The sequence below is a fragment of the Stenella coeruleoalba genome (assembly GCF_951394435.1).
Source record: "Stenella coeruleoalba genome assembly, chromosome: 8".
Lineage (NCBI taxonomy): Eukaryota > Metazoa > Chordata > Mammalia > Artiodactyla > Delphinidae > Stenella > Stenella coeruleoalba.
Window position 1 is genome coordinate 90,093,908 of NC_137154.1, and position 23,307 is coordinate 90,117,214.

General features: G+C 43.6%; 1 protein-coding gene across 1 annotated transcript in view; it reads left to right on the forward strand.

Moving 5' to 3' along the window:
* HTR3B (5-hydroxytryptamine receptor 3B) overlaps positions 1-21,024 on the forward strand; it is a gene marked incomplete at both ends in the record, with an annotated part of 34,904 nt that extends 13,880 nt beyond the window's left edge. The window contains 7 exons of the mRNA XM_079930448.1: positions 7,731-7,775; positions 8,096-8,205; positions 9,168-9,337; positions 9,851-10,008; positions 19,273-19,483; positions 19,617-19,799; positions 20,789-21,024. Coding sequence (XP_079786574.1) covers positions 7,731-7,775; positions 8,096-8,205; positions 9,168-9,337; positions 9,851-10,008; positions 19,273-19,483; positions 19,617-19,799; positions 20,789-21,024 — 1,113 coding nt within the window. The remainder of the gene's footprint in view (positions 1-7,730; positions 7,776-8,095; positions 8,206-9,167; positions 9,338-9,850; positions 10,009-19,272; positions 19,484-19,616; positions 19,800-20,788) is intronic.
* Positions 21,025-23,307: the final 2,283 nt, after the last annotated feature.

Below are 23,307 nucleotides of genomic sequence, written 5' to 3' on the forward strand. Positions count from 1 at the left end.
GAGAACACCATTATTTTTTCAAAGATATGCTTTTCTCCAATGTTGTGAAATATACTAATTTTTTACAAGAATATGTTAGACATATTTTATTGGATATGGAAAACTTGCCTTCAGAAATATGGAAAAATCTTATATTCCATCCCTCTAGTTTTATCCCTATCTACTGTCTTAACTTTATCTTCTACATGTACTCAATGCTACAATGAACCTGAACTTCTTGTTTCCTGCCTATATGCTGTTAATTCTGCTATTTCCTCCAATGAATGTGTTTTCCTCTTCATTTGCCATCTATCAAATATTATAGTCCTCAAATCTCAGCTCCTAAGAGAAATTTTCCTCAATTCTCCAAACTGACAGCAATGTCTCCCTCTTTTGAATCCAGCGAAGTATGTGTATTTCTTAATGCCCATAGTTAACTGTTAAAATGTCACATACACTAATAGCTACTTGAGGGAAGGATTTTCTAACTCATGGTCCTGTTTCCCACAATATGCAGCATAGTATATCTTACTTCAAAGCTACTGGGTAGATATATGTCTAACCAATTAATTAAGATATGTAAGTACAATTCTAGGGTTGTCTTTATGAATGACTTAGTCTAATATAATTTGCAAATGTCTCTATTACATTCAGGTGGGCTGCTCCTAAAGTTTGTTCCAGAGGCAGGGCTGGTTTGAAGGACTTGATAAAAATCACTCACAAATTCTGCTCAGACAAGGACACTCCCAATGTGAATAGATAACTTGTTGGATGCATCTACCAGCAGCTGAACTGCTGGCAACTTTTGTTTGGAGTGAAGAGCTTTCAGCCGAGCTTTCATCAGTGCACCTCCCTTCCGTTATGTTTTGCCTCCTGTTTTGTTTACGTGAAAGACTACAGTCTTGTCTTAGAATTTCTGGGTATTATGTGTACCTTAGGGAAATCTGATTATAGAGATAATCTACTAACAGGGAAGAGTTTCCATTTGTTTCTATTGAGTTTTGTCAATTCTGAATCCAAGATTCCTTTGTATTCCAGTCCATTGACTAGAGACTCCCAGCCAGACGTTAAGGCATCTGTTTCTATAGTCTTTGGAACTGGGAAAGATAAATAAGAATGTGCAGGAATTATCTGTATATTTGCTAACCACCAATTTAGATCTAAATAGACTCCCTCTGTTAGGAAGGCTAATGAATTCCAATTCTCTGAAATATCCTTTGCTTTTAACAAACAAGATGGAAGGCATCTAAAGAAAAAAATAAAAGAAAGAGATGCACAGAGGGAAAAGCTGTGAATAATGCCACCAGAGAACCAATTATGTTCACCAGCTGGCATTGAGAAACTTGTTTCCCTTGACAAAAAAAAGACTTCAGTTTTAGCCTCAAACTTCTTTTTGACATTGTGTTCTTTAGGGCTGAATGACAAATCTTCCCAGACACCCCCATAAGATATTAGGGAAAAAATTCTTAACACTATTGTTACGTGTAACATGACAAAGGGCTTGGCAGGAAGAGAAAAACAAGCGAAGGCGTCAACATGGCAGTTAATAAGAACCAACTAGATAAAATGACAGTGAAAATGAAACATTAATACGTAGAGACCTTCCTCCCCAGCCACATGACTGAGTCAACGAGTTATATTCACAACTTTTCATGACAGTGATAAAGAAACTGGTTGGGATATTTCATAGATGTAAAAGTATATTTGTAATGAAAGAGTAGCTAAAAGCTATATTTCTCAGTAATAGAAACAACGTTTTGGACTTTTTCCATTGTTAAGGGGGGACCCTCTTTGATTGCAGCTAAGCCTAGAACTGTGCCTTTTGTGTGTTAGTGGGTGAGATATGATCTATTTCAGGCTCTCTCAGCCAGTAAAACTTGGAAGAAAGTGGTGTCACCCAATCTTGGGCTCTCAGTAGAGGTCTTTTTTTAACTGCCCTGAGCCCCTCAGAGCCTATCTTGGCTGGGAGTCCTCTCTGTACCTCCTCCAAGCTGTTTCTTAGGGAAATACTTGTGAATTCAGTGTTTACATTTTGTACAGTCAGTACAGTATTTGCAGATTGAACCAACTGTGCCTCGAAAATATATTAAAAAAAAATTCCAGAGACTTCCCTGGTGGCGCAGTGGTTAAGGATCCGCCTGCCAATGCAGGGGACAAGGGTTCGATCCCTGGTCCTGGAAGATCCCACATGCTGTGGAGCAACTAAGCCCATGTGCCACAACTACTGAGCCCATGTGCCACAGTTACTGAAGCCCACGTGCCTAGAGCCCACGGTCCGCAACAAGAGAAGCCACTGTAATGAGAAGCCTGCGCACCACAACAAAGAGTAACCCCTGCTCTCTGCAACTAGAGAAAGCCCGCACACAGCAACAAAGACCCAAGGCAGCCAAAAATAAATAAATAAATAAAATAAATAAATTTATTTTAAAAAATTTCAGAAAGTTCCAAAAAGCAAAACTTGAATTTGCCATGCATCAGCAACTATTTACGTAGCATTTCATTGTATTGGGTATTATGAGTAATCTAGAGATGATTTAAAGTATACTGGAGGATGTGTGTAGGTTATATGCAAATACTTCTCCATTTTATACATAAGGGTCTTGAGCATCTATAGATTTTGGTATCTGAGGGGGTTCTGGAGCCAATGCTGCATGGATACTGAGGGACAACTGTATACCATTTTAAAACCTGCCTTTCTCATGTATCTATTTGAAGTTCATAAAAATCTGCAGAGCAAGTTCACTCCGACTAACCTCTGCTGAACCACTGAAGTAGAGTCCCTCTGTATCTGTGCACAATCCCTTTTTTCTCAAGGTATCTAGAAATGTTTATTCAATAGCAACTTACTTTTTTGATTGCAAAAAGGGGGAACTTTAAAAAGTTTATTGTTTCTCTTTCAAATGATGCCATCCTGTGTACACCTGTATAGTCTGAGCACTACACAATTCCAGGTGCACCCCCCGCAAGAAGTAAATGTCAATGGCTTCTCCCTACCCCCCACCCAGCCTGGATTTAAGAGAGTGGTAGTCTTGACCCTATGCACAAAGATTATATATATATATATATATATATTTTTTTTTTTTTTCGGTACGTGGGCCTCTCACTGTTGTGGCTTCTCCCGTTAAGGAGCACAGGCTCCGGACGCGCAGGCTTAGCGGCCATGGCTCACGGGCCCAGCTGCTCCACGGCATGTGGGATCTTCCCGGACCGGGGCACGAACCCGTGTCCCCTGCATCGGCAGGCGGACTCTCAACCACTGCGCCACCAGGGAAGCCCCAAGATTATATATTTTTGATGTGATTGGATAACTGACTGGATAATTAATTTAATATACTTTGTTCTGGGGAGGAAAATGGAGCTGTTGTTTGCTTTCATGCCATAACTCCCCAACTCTATTATTTTACTGAAATTGGTATTACACTTAATATTACAGAAATACAAATGTTATTTAAATGACTCCTCAGCTTTGAACCAAAATCAGTAAGGAAGTGTTTTACACATTTTATTTCACATGTTTTTATCTTGGATTTTCCATGCCTCTTATTCTCTTTGAAGGATACAGTTGGAAAGGAATGGTTTCATCAGTAGTTTGTACCAGCCTTCTTACCTATACATTCCCTGAAACATCTTCAAAAATGGTTTCCTGGGACTTCCCTGGTGGTCCAATGGTTAAGCCTCCACGCTTCCACTACTGGGGGCATGGGTTCAATCCCCAGTCAGGGAAATAAAATCCCGCATGCTGCATGGTGTGGCCAAAAAATAATGATTTTCTTTTTCTTTATTAATACATTTTTTAAATGGCAGTTCTATTGAGATATAACACAACCACAAAAGTCATCCATTTAAACTATATAATTCAGTGGTTGCAGTATATTCACAGAGCTGTGCAACCATCACCACTATCTAATTTCAAAGCATTTCATCACTTCCAAAGATTTCATACCATTAGCAGCCGCATCCTGCACCCCACCCTCACCGGCCCTAGGCAAACACTAATCTACTTTTTAAAAAAAATTTCTTTTGATGTGGACCAGTTTTTAAAAAGTCTTCATTGAATTTGTCACAATATTGCTTCTGTTCTGTTTTGGGTTTTTTTTATTTTTGGCTGCAAGGCATGTGGGATCTAGCTCCCCAACCAGGGATCAGACCTTCACTCCCTGCATTGGAAGGTGAAGTCTTAACCACTGGACTGCCAGGGAAGTCCCACTAATCTACTTTTTATCTCTACAGATTTGCCTATTCCAGACATTTCATATAAATGGTATCATACAATAAATGGCCTCTTGTGATTGAATTCTTTCATTTAGCATAATGTCTTCAAGTTTCATCCATGTTGTAGCATGTAGGAACGTGCTAGTTTTTAGTGCTGAAAAATATTCTATTGAATGGATATGTACCACATTTTGTTTATCCATTCATCAGTTGATGGATATTGGGTTATTTCTACTTTTTGGCTGCTATGAACAGTCCTGTACAAGTTTGCTTTTTTTCCTGTACACACTGTGTGTGTGTGTGTACTTCTGTTTTCAAGAGTTTTTCCTGTACACACTGTGTGTGTGTGTGTACTTGGTTATTCACTTAGGAGTGCAGTTGCTAGGTCCTATGGTAACTCTATGTTTAACATTCTGAGGAACTACCATACTGTTTTACACAGTGGCTGCACCATTTTATAATCCCACTAGCAATGTAGGGGGGCTCTAATTTTTCTACATTTTCCCAACACTTATTTTTTGTCTTTTTAATTTTACCCGTCCTAGTGGGGTGAAGTGGTATCTCATTGTGGTTTTGATTTGCATTTCCCTAATAACTAATGATGTCGAGCATCTTTTCAAGTGTTAATTGGCCACATTTATATATCTCCCTTGGAGAAATATCTGTTCAAGTCCTTTGCTTATTTTAAAATTATTAATTTTGCTTGTAGTAAACTACACGTAATATAAAATTTCCATCTTAACCTTTTTTAAGTGTACAGTTCAATGGCATTAAGTACATGCTCATTGTTGTACAAACATCACCACTGTCCATCTCCAGAACTCTTCATCTTCCAAAACTGAAACCCTGCACCCATTAAACACCATTTCCCCATTTCCCATTCCCCAGCCCCCGGCAACCATCATTCTACTTTCTGTCCCTATGAATTTGACTAGTCTAGGTACTTAGACTATATATAGCCTAATATGATATTTGTCTATATATTTGTCTATATATAGACAAATATCATAAAATATTTGCCTTTTTTTTTTTTTTTTTTTTTTTTTTTTTTTTGCGGTACGTGGGCCTCTCACTGTTGTGGCCTCTCCCATTGCGGAGCACAGGCTCCGGACGCGCAGGCTCAGCAGCCATGGCTCACGGGCACAGCCGCTCCGCGGCATGTGGGATCTTCCCAGACCAGGGCATGAACCCGTGTCCCCTGCATCGGCAGGCAGACCTCCAACCACTGCGCCACCAGGGAAGCCCTATTTGTCCTTTTGTGACTGGCTTATTTGTGACTTTGCATAGTGTCTTCAAGGTTCATCCATGTTGTAGCATGGGTCAGAATTTCCTTCCTTTTAAAGACTGAATAATATTACATTGCATATATATACTACATTTTGTTCATCCATTCATCCACTGAGGGGCACTTGGGTTGCTTCCACCCCTTGGCTATTGTGAATAATGAACATAGATGTACAAATATCTGTCCAAGTCCCTGCTTTCAATTCTTTTGGGTAAATGCCGAGGAGAGGAATTGTTGGACCATGTAGTAATTCTATTTTTAAGTTTTTAGGAACTGCCATACTGTTTTCCATAGCAGCTGCACCATTTTACATTCCCAACAATAGTGCACAAGAATTCCAATTATCCTCACCAACACTTATTTTCTGCTTTAAAAAAAAAATAGTAGCCATCCTAATGAGAGTGAAATGGTATTTCATTGTGGTTTTGGTTTATATTTCCCTAATGATTAGAAATTATATCAGCCAGCTCCAACTGCCGTAACAAATACCATAGGCTGGGTGGCTTAAACAACAGAAATTTATTTGTCACAGTTCTGGAGGCTGGGCAGTTCAAGATCAAAGTTCCAGCCAATTTGGTTCCTAGTAAGAGCTCTCCTCCTGGCTTGCAGATGGCTGCCTTCTCACTGTGTCCTCACAGGGAGGAGAAAGAGAGATCATTCTCTCTTCCTCTCTTTCTAAGGTCACCAATCCTATTGGATGAGAGCCCCACCCTTTTGACCTCATTTAACCTTAATTATCTCCTAAAAGTCCTACCTCCAAATACAGTCATATATGAATTTTGGAAGAACACAGTTTGGTCCATAGCTGTGATGTTGAGCATATTTTCATGTATTTATTGGCCATTTGTATATCTAGTGTATTCAAGTCTTTTGCCCACTCTTAAATAAGGATATTGGTTTTGTTTTGAGTTGTAGAAGTTCTTTAATATTCAGGATAATAACCCTTTATCAGATGTAGGATCCACAAATGTTTTCTTCCATTCTATGAGTTGCCTTCTCACTCTGTTGACTGTGTCCTTTTTTTTTTTTTTTTGCGGTACATGGGCCTCTCACTGTTGTGGCCTCTCCCATTGCGGAGCACAGGCTCCGGACGCGCAGGCTCAGCGACCATGGCTCACGGGCCCAGCCGCTCTGCGGCATGTGGGATCTTCCCGGACCGGGGCACGAACCTGCGTCCCCTGCATCGGCAGGCGGACTCTCAATCACTGTGCCACCAGGGAAGCCTTGACTGTGGCCTTTGATGCTCATTTTTAAATTGGTTTATTTACCTTTTTATTGTTGAGTTGTAAGAGTTCTTTATATATTCTGGATACAAGCCCCTTACTAGGTATATGATTTGCAAATATTTTCACTCATACTGTGGTTTGTCACTTGACTTCCTGATGATGTCCTTTCAAACACAAAGGTTTTAAATTTTGATGAAGTCCCATTTACTTTTTCTTTTGCTGCTTGTGTTTGTGGTGTCATATCTAAGAAATTATTGCCTAATTCAAAGTCATGAAGTTTACTCCTATGTTTTGTTCTAAGAGTTTTATAGTTTTAGCTCTTACATTTTGGTTTATGATCCATTTTGAGTTAATGCTTGTATATGGTATGAGATGTTCCTTTTCTTTTAATCCCTAAGAATATAATCATTTTAGCATGTTTTTACTAGATTCAATATGAAAAAAAATTAGTAAAGTGGATTTTTTTGTTTGGGGAGATCTTTTTTTTAAATCACTGACGTGGGAAGCCACATCTATTTATATCACCAAAAATATACCTCACTTGGATTAAGCTCATTCAGTCTGTTTTATAAGCAGAGAAATCCAAGCATAGAGTAACAACAGGAATGGCTGCCAATGGCAGTTGAGATAACATTCATTGAAAGATTATGAATAACATCTTGATTACAAATAAAAGGGTGGTCTCATCTTTTTAGTCCAAAATTGGCTACGACTACATATCATCTTTTAGTCTGATTAATGGCAGGGTAACAATTAGAGTAGGAAAGAGATTCACAAATCATTTAAGATGTCAAGTGCAGTTAGTGTGTCATTTTATCATAGATAATATAGTAAAGCTCATAGCGACAGGTGTATGTAATAAATAAGAACTGAGAATACTCAGGTATTGAAGAGTCAAGGTAATGTTTCTAAAATCAGCATTATTTTGTTGGATTTGATTTTCTTCCTCTGAATTGTCACACTGTTGAATTGGGCTTTGATTTTCTGACACTCTAAGATTTGGTGTGGATGTTCTTTTTGCTTTGCAGGATGCACAGAATCAAAAATTAAAGACAAGTGTATGGTACCGTGAGGTAAATGATTATGTTTTCTTCCGTGCATGCTGGACTCCTGAACTCAATCTGTTGCAAGATGTAATTATTCGAAGAAATAGATACTATCTTGTGTTTCTAGTTCTTTATGTCCGCAGCAGACTTGATTTATTAGAATCTGAGTAAGATACATGGCCGTGGTTTCTGGTTGGGGCAACCCTTTTTAGGAGCTGAATGGAAAGTCCTCTTCCCTGACAGATAGAACCAACGGGCTGATCAATTGAGTTATTCATCCGAATCCCTCTTCAGTTCTTTGATGAGATTGGCATTGCCCCTTTGTGATGTTTCCTTTTTGGATACAGGTTTGGGATGATGAGTTTTTATCCTGGAACTCCAGCATGTTTGATGAGATTAGTGAGATCTCCCTACCCCTAAGTGCCATCTGGGCTCCTGATATCACCATAAATGAGTTGTAAGTGTGCTGGGGTGTGTTTCTGTGGGGTTTAGACTGCTTAGAATATTCAGGCTGGTTGCTGCTTCCTTTAAGTCATTGTTACTAATTTTTGTTTCTCAACTTGAAGAAGAGCATACTGTTGGGAATATTCAGATTAGAAGTACCATGGGTTGACATCATTTAAGATACAGATTTGATTGCTAATGCTTGATGTTACTCATGGATTATGTCTGTGTGTGTGTGTGTGTGTTTGTTTTATACATTTACTTATTTATTTATATATTTTATTTTTGGCTGCATTGGGTCTTTGTTGTTGCACGTGGGCTTTCTCTAGTTGAGGGGAGCGGGGCTACTCTTCGTTGCGGTGCGTGAGCTTCTCTCATTGCAGTGGCTTCTCTTGTTGCAGAGCACAGGCTCTAGGCATGCGGGCTTCCATAGTTGTGACACGCAGGCTCAGTAGTTGTGGCACATGGGCTTAGTTGCTCCGTGGCATGTGGGATCTTCCCAGACCAGGGCTCAAACCCCTGTGCCCTGCATTGGCAGGCAGATTTTTAACCACTGCACCACCAGGGAAGTCCTATGCCTGTGTTTTTTTTTTCTTTTTTTTACATCTTTATTGGAGTATAATTGCTTTACAATGGTTGTTAGTTTCTGCTTTATAACAAAGTGAATCAGCTATACATATACATATGTTCCCATATCTCTTCCCTCTTGCGTCTCCCTCCCTCCCACCCTCCCTGTCCCACCCCTCCAGGCAGTCACAAAGCACCGAGCTGATCTCCAGTGAGTTGACTTACAAGGCTGTCATTGCTGAACCCACCTTTGCCAGGGTGGCTATCTCATGTAAAGTGCGATTCTGTCTTTGCACTTCTAGGCTAGTCTTGGGTGTTACAGTCACTATCATCTCATAATCAGTTCTGCTTATGTATTGGAATGACTAAAGCCCTTTCTGTAACAAAGATCTTTTTTGTTTCATATAGTGTGGACATTGAAAGATCACCTGATCTTCCCTATGTTTACGTGAACTCATCTGGGACCATTAAGCACTCTAAGTCCATCCTACTGGTCTCTGCATGCAGTTTAGAGACATACGCTTTTCCATTCGATATTCAGAATTGCAGCCTAACCTTCAATAGCATTCTGCACACAGGTAAGCCATGAGAGGTGTAGCCTGCTAGTGGGCAAACACACTTGTTGTGCTGGCTTGGCTCACATAGGTGAAATTATTACATTCTGCTGTCCCTCAGGTCTATTTTATTCTTGCACATAATTGACTTTTTATAAATCTAAATCTCTTCTTGTAGTTATTTGGCTCCTGCTGTAATTCAGACTAAGTACAGTATTGTGCCCAGAGATATTGCCCTTTGCTGCTGTTGGTTTGAAAATACAATATTAGGCCTCTACTGCCATTGAGAACGTTATAGAAGTCTCATTCTATAGACAATGGAGTACAAACCCTCAGTTCATAGCTGCTTTTTTTCATGACCTGAAAGTTTTTATCCCCCATCCCTACCCCTAATTCAAAATAGTATATTGAACCCCATCTCCATAAGACTGTCCATGTGGGGACAGGAGTAAAAAGGAAGGATTTGAATTGCGAGTTGGAAAAGTGGGTTAATATTGGTGCCTCTCTCCATGGGAAGTCAAGTGTTTCTGTTTTCAGTGGAAGATGTAGACCTGGCCTTCCTGAGAAGCAGAGAAGACATTACACATGACCACAAAGAATTTTTGAATGACAGTGAGTGGGAACTTCTTTCTGTGTCCTCAACATACAACATCCTGCAGAGCAGCGCTGGAGATTTTGCACAGATTCAGTTTAATGTAAGTCCTCCCCATTCCTGTCCCTGTTGCCCACTTCTCTGCAGTTTTTCACCTTCTCTATTGGGCTGAGGAGTCTCTCTCCTGCATCTTCTCATTCATTACCACCTAAGTACAGGAGATTCCAATGGTTCCAACATCCACTTGCATTTTGGCATTTCAGAGACGAGAGATTCAGCCGTAGATCCTGGACTCCTGCTGTAGCTATTCCATATGTGAATATAAAGAGAATGGTTTTCAGACAGAGACCTGAACCAGCCCCTACAGCAGGAATCTTCCAGGCTTTCAATACATGTAACATCCTCACTTTTAATTGCTACCGAGAGAGAGAGAAATAAAAACCCACAACAACAGCAACAAAAAATTGGGAGAAGAGTGTCTCTTCAACATTAATGTCCTGTTTGCAATTGAGTAAATTATTAATTAATCCCAGACTCAAGTGCATAAAATTATCATATTATTAACTTGAGTATCTTGAGGGATTAGCTAACAAATCACCTGCAGGATCCACAGAGACTACTGGTGGTTTCCAGGTCAGAGAGAACAACTACTCTAGTACGACGTGATAAGAACCCGAACTTCTCAGATGTGTCACCGGGAATGCCCTTGGCTGCACTGTTCCTGGGGAAATTTGTCCAGCAGACACCTGGGAGGCAGTTGGGAGCAGGACAGTGAAGCCTGATACTTTGCAGCAAGTTTCTGCAGCCGGCAGACTTGTCATTAATATTCAGTCCTGCTTTTCTGCACAAAGTCAGCTGGTGGTGGGAGCTGGGGGCAGTGGGAGGGTCTTTCATGCCAGGTAATCTGATTGAAAAGTAGAGACTACAGACAGGTCAGGATTGCACAGATGAATTCACACAGATGAAGTCTCCTGGAAACAACCCTTTTGAATAAGAAGGAAAAGTCAGACTAGACTAAGGTGCTACGGTTACAATGGATAATCCTATGCTAAGGGGAGCGGTGGGGATGAAATAAGCGATTATTGAGGGCACAGAAGTCCTCCATTGGTTAAAAGGTGTGGTATGCAGCTTTCTAGCAAAGCTCTTGTTAAATCAAGCCCTCTTAGACACAGCTGTGATTTGAACATGACTAATGTATAACTCCAGGCACCAGCTACTCCCAATTCATACCTTCTTTGCGGTAGGGCTTGGGTTCTTGCCTATTCTGCTTGGTTTTTATCAAAGCTTGCATTGTGGCTTGTTTGTCCACTTTTTTACCAAGAGAAAGGGAGGGGAAAAAGAAAGCTTTTTTAATTTCAATGAGTTTCTTGGCTAAGAGTAAACACCTCATTAATTTTAAAGATATCAGCCCACAAACATTATTAATGCAGCCCGAATAATGGAGATCATTAAAGGGAAATGTGAGAGAGTAGCACATGCAGGGTGGAACACAGTCACCCATCAAGCACTCTGGAGAACGCTGCACACACCATTACCTACATGCACGGAGGAGACAAACAAAGATGGGAGACGGGGCAGGTAAACAGGAGTGTGTGTTCCCGTGCACACAAACGCACTCTCTCCATAGAGCAGCCATTATTTGTAGTTACATGTCACCCTTTACCCTAGATATTAATTGTCTTCTCAACAGTGGCAAGAGGTTTTCTTTTTTTACTTTATTTATTTATTTGTTTGTTTATTTTTGGCTGTGTTGGGTCTTCGTTGCTGTGCGCAGGCTCTTCTATAGTTGCATCGAGTGAGGGCTACTCTTTGCTGCTGCATGTGGGCTTCTCGTTGAGGTGGCTTCTCTTGTTGTGGAGCACGGGCTCTAGGTGTGCGGGCTTCAGTAGTTGTGGCACGTGGGCTCAGTAGCTGTGGCTCGTGCACGGGCTTAGTTGCTCCGCAGCATGTGGGATCTTCCCGGACCAGGGCTCAAACCCGTGTCCCCTGCATTGGCAGGCGGATTCTTAACCACTGCGCCACCAGGGAAGTCCTGGCAAGAGGTTTTCTATGTCCTAGTCCATGTTAAATATGATGAACAGAGACGTAAAAGATTGTTAAAGGGAGGAGACGATCTCCTCCCTGGATCTCGGGGACCAAGGTCCCATTCGTTTGTTGTCTTCACTGCCACCCTTCTTTTCCATTCAGTGTTTACACTGAGTGGGGCTGGAGGGGACATCGGTGCGAGATTTCATGCTCTTGGAACTTCTCCCTGGGGACCTTTGCCCTGGGGGTTAAGGTTGGTTATCTAGCAGGCTGCCTTCCACCCTGGCCCTCTGGAACAGAGTAGGGAAAGAATCCTGGGAAGAGCCACAGATCATGTCTGGTAAGGCAGGGAGTCAGACTCAGGGGCATTCCTGCAACTTTGGAAGACAAGTAGATTGAATGACTCTCCAGTTCAGTTCTTTGTCCCCCTCGACCTCGTTCAGCCTCCCTGACTCCCTATTCCCCCTATGTGCACCGTGTCGGCCCATGTTCTCCTACTCCGTGCCAGACATCCTACTCTGAATTTAGCAATCAAGTCACCCTGGTGTCCTTCAACGACCTTTAGCCAATAATGTGAAATTCAGAGCCCAGTTCCATGCCAACAATGGACCTGCCAGGGTCCTGACAGCAAAGGATCAACTCCCTCTTAATCTAATCACCTCCTATGTCCAAGTCCAGGCTACCCAGCAGGGGGTAGGGAACAGGTGGGGCAGGCAGGAGGAACAAAGATCTATTCTAAGTACGTCATCAACCTGGGCCTGATGTACATGCTGCCATTGATACTGAACCAAATGCTCCGGGTGCCCCATTAGTTCTGGCTAATGTGCAATCATGTCTGCAGCTCTAGGACATGTATTGATGATCAGAGGGCACCGGTGACACTTTGGAGTCAGGCTGCATTCCGCAGGGGGCCCAGAGCACAGGCACCTCTGCCTACGAGGATGTCTGTGTGCAGCCTGGCACCCGATCCAGCAGCCATAGGAGGGGAGGTTTCCTCCAACACATTGCCAGAGGTGCTGGTTCCCAGAAAGAGCAGGGTGAACATTTGATTTCTATATGTAGTGTTTTGTTTCTTTTTTGTTTGTTAAAGAATGAGGGTAGGGCTTCCCTGGTGGCGCAGTGGTTGAGAGTCCGCCTGCCAATGCAGGGGACACGGGTTCGTGCCCCGGTCCGGGAAGATCCCACATGCCGCGCAGCGGCTGGGCCCATAAGCCATGGCCGCTGAGCCTGCGTGTCCGGAGCCTGTTGCTCCGCAGCGGGAGAGGCCACAACAGTGAGAGGCCCGCGTACCGCAAAAAAAAAAAAAAAAAAAGAATGAGGGTAGAAGTGAGAGGCGGTAGAAATAAAATTTGAGAACTTACGTTGGATAGAAAAGGGCAGACCGTTGTGGGAACTAAAGTGAGCTGGACCACAGATGTCCTCTCACTGACTAAATTTCATGCGGCCAGAATTGGGAGGTCCACAGGGGACTCCTAGAAAAATGCAGAGGGGCATCTGGGAAAGAAAGGCGCCTTGTTTACCCTCACTTTCAGATGTAATTTTCCTTTCTAGAGTAGGGTAGATTAATTTCATTGAGATATCCTTTGAATGCAGCTCAGAAACTTGATAGAGGATCCTTCTAAGCTCTATTAGGTCACTCCAGAGACAGAGATAAAGAGAGGAGAGAGAGAGACACACACACACACAGATATATAGATAGATGATAGATAGAGAGATAGAGAGAGAGAATTTAGACCCCTAGAAACCCTTCCAGGGTCACTCAAGTAACTCTGGAATCACGGACTTTCTGCTAATCCAACCCGACCCATGGTCTAGATCCAAGAAACTCTCACTCTTGTGCAAGGATCTTACTTAAATGGCCGCAACTTTCCCATTCTTTCTGAATTGGGAATGTTAGGAGGGGCTTGAGAGAGGAGGAGAATGGGCTTCTGTATGAAGCGTGAGTCTGGGCGTCAAAATTCCAACTATGTCATAAAGATGGTCATGCAAAATTGAGTACTGGTGAGGTCTACCATCAAGGAGGCAATTAGAGGCTCACCTTGGGGCCTATTCCATCTCCAAGGAGCTCTCTACATACACATTCTGAATTAGATTGATCTCTTTCATTAACATCAATAGGCTGCAAATACCTTTGTGTACTTATTATTACCTGGCTTTAATGGATAATGAAATTGTGGCATAATATTGCTAACACCTGAAGGGTGTCTAATGGAGAATACGGACTGAAACCAAAGTGCTTTTTCTTCCCCTTCTGTGGAATTTAAAGGCACCAGCTCCTTTAGTCCATTAGAAATGATGGGCTCTAGGTAGGGGCAGTTCTGCAGAGAGTGGTGTCTCATTGAGCTGGTGACATACCGTCCCCTGGCATACAGGGGTCACTGCCTGACGTGACCTGCAGAGAGGTAGCCCTCAGAACACTGACCTTAAGATGAGAGCCCCCCTTTGGGTTCACTCCACTCTCCCACCCTACTGGAGCTAAAAGCAGCATTATTAACAGACTGTAATACAGCTCAATGAACACCTTTTGTGTTTTTATCGTGCACCAAGCTCAATGCTGAGCACTGAGGACACAAGCATGAATAAAACAAGTCTCTTGGTTCCTATCACAGGCCTCAAAATCTGCCCAGGGAGACATGGTAACAGTAACCACAAAACCAAGCACTAACTCCAAACCAGGCACTGTTTTAAGAGGTCATACTGTAACCCTCACATCTCTGTGAGATGCAGCCGCTAAGGATCCACATGTTTACAGGTGTTTGAATTGGGGTGTAGAGAAGTTAAGTATCTTAACCAAGGTTATAGGGTGGCTGGTGGAGCCTGGACTTGACTCCAGAAACTCTGTGCCTAATCCTGTATGATGGTGACACACAACTAAAGATAAGCAGTAATATTCCAGTCCAGTCTGTGGCATCCTGCCACTGTGTGTTACCGGCCAAGTCGCCTGTATTAGTTTCTTAGAGCTGCTGTCACAAAGGACCACTTTAAAACAATAGAAATTTCTTCTCTCACAGTTCTGGAGGTCAGAAATCTGACATCAAGGTGTTGGCAGGGTTGGTTCCTTCTGGGCACTCTGAGGGAGAGACTGCTCCATGCCTCTCCCTTAGCTTTTGGTGGTTGCTAGCAATCTTTGGCTTTCCTTGGCTTGTAGACATATCACTCCAATGTCTGCCTCCATCCTTACGTGGCATTATCCTTTGAATGGATACAAAGGAGATCCATTTTTTCTTCTTCTTACAAGGACATCAGTCACATTGGGTTAAGGGCCCACTCTATTCCATATGACCTCACCTTAACTAATTTCATCTGCAATGATCCCATTTCCAAATTAGGTCATATCCTGAGCTTCTGGAAAGACACAGATTTTGGGGGGCATTATTCAACCCAGTACCATCTGCCACCCTCTGACTCCCCCAAATTCATGTCTGTCCCATGTGCAAAATATAGACGCCCTATCCCAACATCCCCAAATGTCTTAACCCATTCCAGTACTAATTCTAAGACCAGAATATCACCTAAACATTAACTCAGAAAGTCCCAAATCTTGTCATCAAATCAAGAATAGACCCTGGGTATGGTCCATTCTGGGGCAAACTTCGATCTGCAGACTTGTGAAATATCTAACCATCGGAATCTGGTTCCTGATCCCATAAGACGTGGGTTGGGGGTTTGGGGGGCAAGAGTAGAGACTTGTCCTGTCACCAGTTCTAACTCTATCATTTAGGATAGTGCCTGATACTCTGTTCATGCTCAATTCATGTTTCTTGAGTAGGGGGACAGAGGGCTTTGAGGATCAAAGGAGATCATGAAAACAAAACATTTCTGAAAACTGTGGGATAAAATTAGAGTTTCTTTAGGCTGTACTGGGCTTGTAGAGAAAATTAGTCTAGTCCATAGGTAACATTGCCCCCAGATCAACTTAAAGAAAAAGGTGGGTCCTTTGTGCTTGAAGAAAACCAAAACTGTAGGAACTATTTGATCTGTCTTAGGAATTGGAACATCCCTGCTAAAAGGCAGAAAAATGGCTAAGGTAGTTCTGGAGGGTCTGCCTAGTTTCACGATTTTACAAGCCAAACATAGACATAGAGCCTTCTGCTTTATGTCACAGCCCAAGCTAATTGTCCACCCTTGTACCTACCTGTTTACTTTCAGCTATTGTTGATAGCCAGTGAGGAGTATCGTCACAACAGGACAGGCTACATACTTTTTGGGGCCTCCTGCAAAGTGAAAATGCAGGGTCCCTTGCTTAAAAATTATTAAGAATCTCAAAATGGCACAAAGCCAAGCATGGGCCCATCTCAGTGCCCGGCTCCTCGTGACTGCATGAAGCTGGCGTGCCTCTCAGCCTCTTACCTCTTGACACGCCTCTCCCCTGGCACCTTGGGGAACATGAGGTTTGGTGAAACTGCACTTTCCTAGGAACCAGGGACCCTAAGGAGCCACACTGCCCATCTTTGGTTCTGTCCCAGATTTCCACTCACTTTCTGTATCAGCCTCTGGGTGGAGAAGAGTCATCTCGGCATGCGCTATTTACATGGGAACTTTATTTACAGAGTACAACAGCTAATCTCAATTGTACCCAAGGTGCTTGGCAAGGCAAAAGTAAACTCCTTTTCTAAAAAGGGAAAAACCAAGGCAAGGAGAGGTTCGATACCATCCAGAATCACTTGAACCAGCACATCAAATTGAGAAGCTTAGGAACTCTGCTGTTCCTTTGACTCTAAGTCTGGGCTCTTTCTGCTTAACCAACATGCCTACTGGTACTTTTCTTTAGGGTGGTATTCTTATTCCTTTCATCTCCTTTATGTAACATCCACCATGAAGTCTCTGGGGGTCTTCCCACTTCTACCCTCCAGAAACAGCAGGCTTGGTCGCCCCCATCTCCCCATATGGCTAGATCACCAACAGCCCAGGTGGGGCTCACAACACAAGAGCCCCTGTGGACTCTGGCCCCTTGACTCCCTTCCCCCTGCGCCTCCAAACACGGCTATGTCTGTCACAGCACAACGAAGGGAGTAGAAAGGTGCAGGTTGATGACAGGTCATGGTTTTCCTTGTTGACTGCACTTGGGTAAAAATGTATTTTAACCAAATGATTGCAAAGCAGTGAGTGTCACTCTGGTTTAGATATTTGCAGCCAGTTATGTCTCGTGTGAAAGACAACAGCCCGACTACAATACGCCGAATGGCTCTGGTCTGCAGAACTCCACTGAGTCAGGACACGCTTCCAGACCCAAAGGCTGGGGAGGCCCTGCTCTCACCAGCAAGGTGACATCTGGTCTCACCCAGCCAGGCTCTTCGCCCACCACCTTCTGCTCTTTCCCTGGTCTCTGCCCTGGCTCCCGTCTATGTGATCCTCATCCGGAGACGGAGGCAGAGGTGAGAGAGAAGACCCTGAACTCAGCTCAGAGGTCTGATCAGACCAAGAGTAGGCTGTATGGGAAAGAGCACAGCGCTTGGAACCAGAAGATGTGGGAGCACATCCCAGCTCTGCCACTTACTCAGCTTACCTAGGGGGCTGAGCTTTATTTTTAAAGATCTATAAAGTGGGGATGCTCTATTACGTCCCAACAAACTGACAGTGAAGAGCAAATAACTCACATCCCATGTGAAAGAGTATCTAGCACACTATCTGACACGTAGAAATCGTTCAGCTGTTTGATGAATCAGAGCAATGGGAGATTTCAGACATTATTTTTTTCCAAATCTAACAGCAACGTGGCTCAGAACATTCATTTGTTCAGTAAACATTTATCGAACACCCACTGTAAGATAGGTATTATTTCTGGCCCTATGAAGGATTAAAAAATGCCATTTTCACCCTCAAACGGTCATTGCAAAGCAGTAAGTGTCTGATGGGGGAAACAGCCCTGTCATATCATAGTTTCTCTCCAGGAAGGATGAGAATAGATTTTGTGTTCATTACAGACATCTCCTATTCCCATCCCAGAGAAGCTAGGTATAACAAAATGGCAACAGCAATCATTGTAATTTTATGAGTCTTAAATTCCCAGCTAAGAAACCTGCTCAGCAGCTCTCTGCCCAGCCGTGCAGCAGGCCCTGCTGGGTATCTGCAGGTGCCCCCACCTCACATCTACTTTTGCTCCTGGAGGCTGGTCTACGGCCTGTAGAGTTGGGACTCCTGGTCATGTTTGGCCAGTAGCAGCAGGGGAGGCAGTGGCAGGAGATTGGAAGGAGGGGGGAGAGTGAGTGGGGCATTTATCTCTCCATTTCTCCCCACCCCACGGTGTTTCTGCCAGCTGGCTGTGCTCCTACAAGGAAGCCACAAGTCCAACCAGCTTTCTGTCCCCTCAAGTTCCAACCACATTCCCGGTCTTTGGTCCCTTCAGGCCTAAGGGTAGGAACAGCTGACGCAGTCCCCCGAATCCCTGGGGCACTGTCCTCTTCCTTGTTGTTTCTCTATGTCCTGCCCACACCTTGTCAAGCCCTCCTCAACTTTCTTAGTTTAACTGTGTTATTTGTTCCTAACAAGACTCTGACAGATACACAGGTACTAAGGTGTTTGCATCTCGGGTAAGAAGAGAGACTAAACCAAAACCAATACAATATATTGCAAACTAAATGGTTTAAAAAGAAAGATTCTGGTGTAAGACCTGGTTTTAAAACAGTTTCTCACTCACCAGTTATGTGAATTTGGACAAGCAATTTAATCTCTAGGAACCTCAGTTTCCCGGTTTGTAAAATGGATATAATAATACCCAGCCCTGTGAGAGAGTGGTAGTGTATATATGGACATGTATACACTACCAAATGTAAAATAGCAGTCACATAGCAGTCACATAGCACAGGGAGATCAGCTCGGTGCTATGTGACCAGCTAGAAGGGTGGGATAGGGAGGGTGGGAGGGAGGGAGACGCAAGAGGGAAGAGATATGGGGATATATGTATATGTATAACTGATTCACTTCGTTATAAAGCAGAAACTAACACACCATTGTAAAGCAATTATACTCCAATAAAATCGTTAAAAAATAATAATAATAATACTCAGCCCTCAGAGCAGCCCTCAGAGCTGTTGTGAGGATTAAATAAGACAAATCATATGAAACACTTATTCCAGTGCCTGGCATAGAGCAAGTGCTAAATAAATGGTAGCTTCTTCTTATAATGATTAATAATATTAATATTAGTTCTATGTAAAAGCTTAAAGGATTTTTTTCTATTTTCTAAACCACAAGATAATCTCCTATTCTAAACTACATAGACTTTTCTTATTATGCAGAAATGTTGGGACGGCAGAAAGTGTTCTTGGCTAAGTGTTCTTTGGCCAAACATTTGTCCATTGGCTTAGACCCTCTTGGCAACAGATTCCTCATCCCTGTCCAGGTGGTGATTCGCAGGCGCCCACTGGTCTATGTTGTGAGCCTGCTGATTCCCAGCATCTTCCTAATGCTCGTGGACCTGGGGAGCTTCTATCTCCCGCCCACCTGCCACGCCAGGATTGTGTTCAAGAGCAGCGTGCTGGTGGGCTACACCGTCTTCAGGCTTAACATGTCTGATGAGGTGCCGAAGAGTGCAGTGACCACGCCTCTAATTGGTAAGCAGCTCCGGGGTCTCTAGGTACCTGTCTTGCATTACTTCTGTCCAAGATCTGATGTTGCCTTTCAGATGGGGAAGGAAGAGGCCCAGGGACCCCTGCTAACTCCACCTCCATTGGCTCCTTCCCTCAGGGGTCTTCTTCACGGTCTGCATGGCCTTCTTGGTCCTCAGCTTATGCAAGTCCATCCTGTTGGTCAAATTCCTCCATGATGAGCAGTGCAGCCAGCGGGAGTGGACCTTCTTGTGCTTTCGAGGGGACACCGATGCAGAAGGGTCTAGAATGGATTCCTGGGCCCAGCTCACTGGGGTAACAGGTTTGTGAGAAGCCTTGAGGTCCCTGCCTGGTTCTGCTTTATCACCCTCAGCCTTAGTTCCCATGGGTGGAGTACCAGGCCGTCTTGAGTCAGCTGTATGAAAAAATGGAAACACCTGCTTCTTAACCTCTGCCCTGCATATTACATTACCTCCCTGGAGACTGAAGACCGTCTCCTGATGGCTTGCCAGGAAGCCACATGTCAGCCTAGAGATCAGGGCCTCAGTCCCCTTAGCTTGTTTTATTTTCCAGTTTGGAGCCATTGACTCCAGAATAGCAGAGTGTGTGCGTGTGCACGCGTGCACACACACACACACAAATGGTTTGTATACATGTGGGATCTGATCGCTTAATGTGCAAAAGTATACAAATCATCCCAGTGTTCCCTTTGGCAACACATATACTAACACTGGAATGATACAGAGGTTAGCATGGCCCCTGTGCAAGGATGACATGCAAAGTCATGAAGCAGTCCATATTTTCACTGTATCCTTGAAAGTTGCCGAGAGAGTACATTCCAAAAGTTCTCATCACAAGAACAAAAATTTGTAACTGTGTGGTGATGGAAGTTACCTAGGCTTATTGTGGTGATCATTTCACAGTGTATACAAACATTGAATCATTATGTTGTACGCTTGAAACTAACATAATATGTCAATTATACCTCAATTAAAAAAAAAAAAGAACCATTCCAGCCCCTGAAGCTCTAAGTCAATGTGGGCTGGCTGCTAGCTCAGAAAAATCTCCCGGATAGATGTAGCCTCGACACCCTACTTACACAAGCACCCTACTTGCTGTGTTCTCCAGGGGTTCCTTCAGCGCAGTCTTGCCTCCCCTCAGCAGGTAGGGAGAGGGTCCCCAATCCTAACTAACCCACTGCCCAGTTTTGCCCACCACCTTTCTTGAAGGTTGAGGCCATCGGCTTCAATGGGAAGGCTGGGGGAGCCTTGGTAGCCCCTGGCTCACCTAGAGTGTCTTCCTCTCATGTAGAGTCCCCCATCTGTCAGGAGCACCAGGCCCAGCCATGGACCCTGAGGGAAGTCTGGTCCCAGCTTCAACGTATCAGCAGCTACTTCCAGACCCAGGACCAGGCGGACCGACAGGAGGCTGGGTGGCTGGCCCTCCTGGAGCGCTTTGACCGATTGCTCTTCCAAAGCTATCTTGTTGTGCTGGGGTTCTACACCATCACCCTGTGCTCCCTCTGGGTGCTGTGGAGTGGCTTATGAAGACCCAAGTTTGCTGGTCTCCATCAATGTATTTGCATGGCACTTGGGGAAGGCTGAAAAGTTTTTGTGGGGATATTGGAAGGGGACAAATGATGGGGTAAAATGTTCTCCAGCCCCCGTTGCCTCTTTTCATTCAGCCCAGGGATGCACATCATCGAATTAGCTATTGAATGACCCAGGAGTAATGCATTCATGATGAAAATGCATAAACAGTACGAGGTATCCAGTGAAAAGTAATCCTGGCCTCTTACCCACTTCACTCCCCAGAAGTAACCACCGTTAGCAACCTCTTTCAGAAAATTTCTAGCACATGAAAGCATACATGTGTGTTTAAGTGGTTTTTTAAAAGGTGTAAGAGCACTCCATCTCCCAGTCCTGTCTTGGTCACTTATTCAGTCGGTCGTTCAACAAAACTTGTATTGAGTATTGATTAGGTCCTAGGCCTTGTGTTAGGCACACCAGAGAGTACAAAATAAGTCAGTTTCAGATCATTCTTCACTTGACTTGATCCCTAAGGAACATTGCTCCAACCAGAACACAAAGTTCCCACCTTATCTATATCCTGGAGCTCTCGTTCCCTTCATCCCAGGTGAGTCTATCTTCCCCTGTGCCTTCTCAGCAGTGCATTCCTATTGGAGGGGATCCAGATCTAGCACAACATTTCATCAACACGCACCATGTGTAAGGCACTGAGCTGGGGGATAGGCTTAATGCATGGCCCTTGGGTTCAAGGAGTTTATTATAATCTGCTATCCTTGTATTAGTCTGCTCTGGCTGCCATAACAAAATACCACAGACTGGGTGGCTTAAACAGAGATTGATTCTCTCATAGTTCTGCAGGCTGGAAGTCCAAGATCAAGGTGTTGGTAAGGTTGGTTTCTTCTGAGGCCTCTCTCCCTGGCTTGTAGATAGCTGCCTTCTTCCTGTGGTTCTCTTCTGGACACATATGTGTCCAAATTTCCTCTTCTTCTAAGGACACTAGTCACACTGGACCAGGGCCCACCTTATGAGCTCATGTAACCCTAACTACTTCTTTAAAGGCCCTGTTTCTAAATACAGTCCCACTGTGACATATTGGGGGTTAGGACTTCAACATATGAATTCTTGGGGGACACAATTCAGCCCATAACACTCACATGATTGTGGAGGCTTGGCAAATCCATAATCTGTAGGGTATTCTGGCAGGCTAGAGACTCAGGAAGGAATTGCAGTTTGTGTTCATAGGCAGTCTGCTGGCTGGATTTTCTCTTCTGGAGAGGTTGGTCTTTTTCTATTAGGACCTTCAAATGATTGGATGAAGCCCACCCACGTTCTGGAGGACAATCTGTTTTACTCAAAGTCTACTGGTTTAAAGACTTTAAACATTTAAGAGATACCTTCACAGAAACACCAAGAATAATGTTTGAACAAATATCTGTGGCCCAGCCAAGTTGACACAGAAAATTAGCCATCAGAGTCCCAATGGCCCCTTAGCTCCCCATCTGTGCCCACAGCCATCTGTCCAGATAGAAGAGCCCTGATCACCTTGCACTTGGGTAACTAATCAACTTCTGGTTCATTCTCCTCAGTAGCCAATTCTGTACTGATTATCCTATCTTATGGCAGTTCCTGTGGCCTCATAACCTGAATCCTAAGATTAGAATTCATGCCTTCCACAAAGTTTCCCTCCCCTTATATTTAACTTTCTTCATTTCTCATTGCTTTCTATTACAGAACCTTCAATCTAGCCAAGCCAGCCTGCCTACCATCCTGCTCAGGAAGGGGTTCATTTCCATCTAAGCCTCTATTTCTTGGCACAGTCTTCTTCTGTTTCACCAATCTGTAGGTCCCTGTCTAAGACCTGGCTCAAAAAACAGCCTTCCTCCCCCACCCTTACCACCTGATCACCCTATGACTCTGTCCCCTCTCCTCTAACTTCAGACTTACATTATCTCCTATCCTTCTCCCCTTGAATGTTTCATGGCTCTGTGTGTGTGTGTATCACTTGTCAAATAGATCACACACTCCTAAAACAGAAATCTTGTTTTCTATTTCTAGGTCATCCTCATCTCTGCCCAGGTCCATACAGAGTTTTTTTTCATGGTGATTCTGCCATAACTATTGCAGAGAAACTCATTCTAGCTCGTGGCTGATGGTAGACACATTTCTACCATCTACCAGTGTGTTTCCCCAAGTCTGAGGGACTGAATCTGCCCAGGGTCAGACACCCAGTCCCTCAGCATCCCTCACTCAGGGCAAGCACCAGAATTTGGTGGGTAGAAGAACACCGTGGGCTGAGGGTAA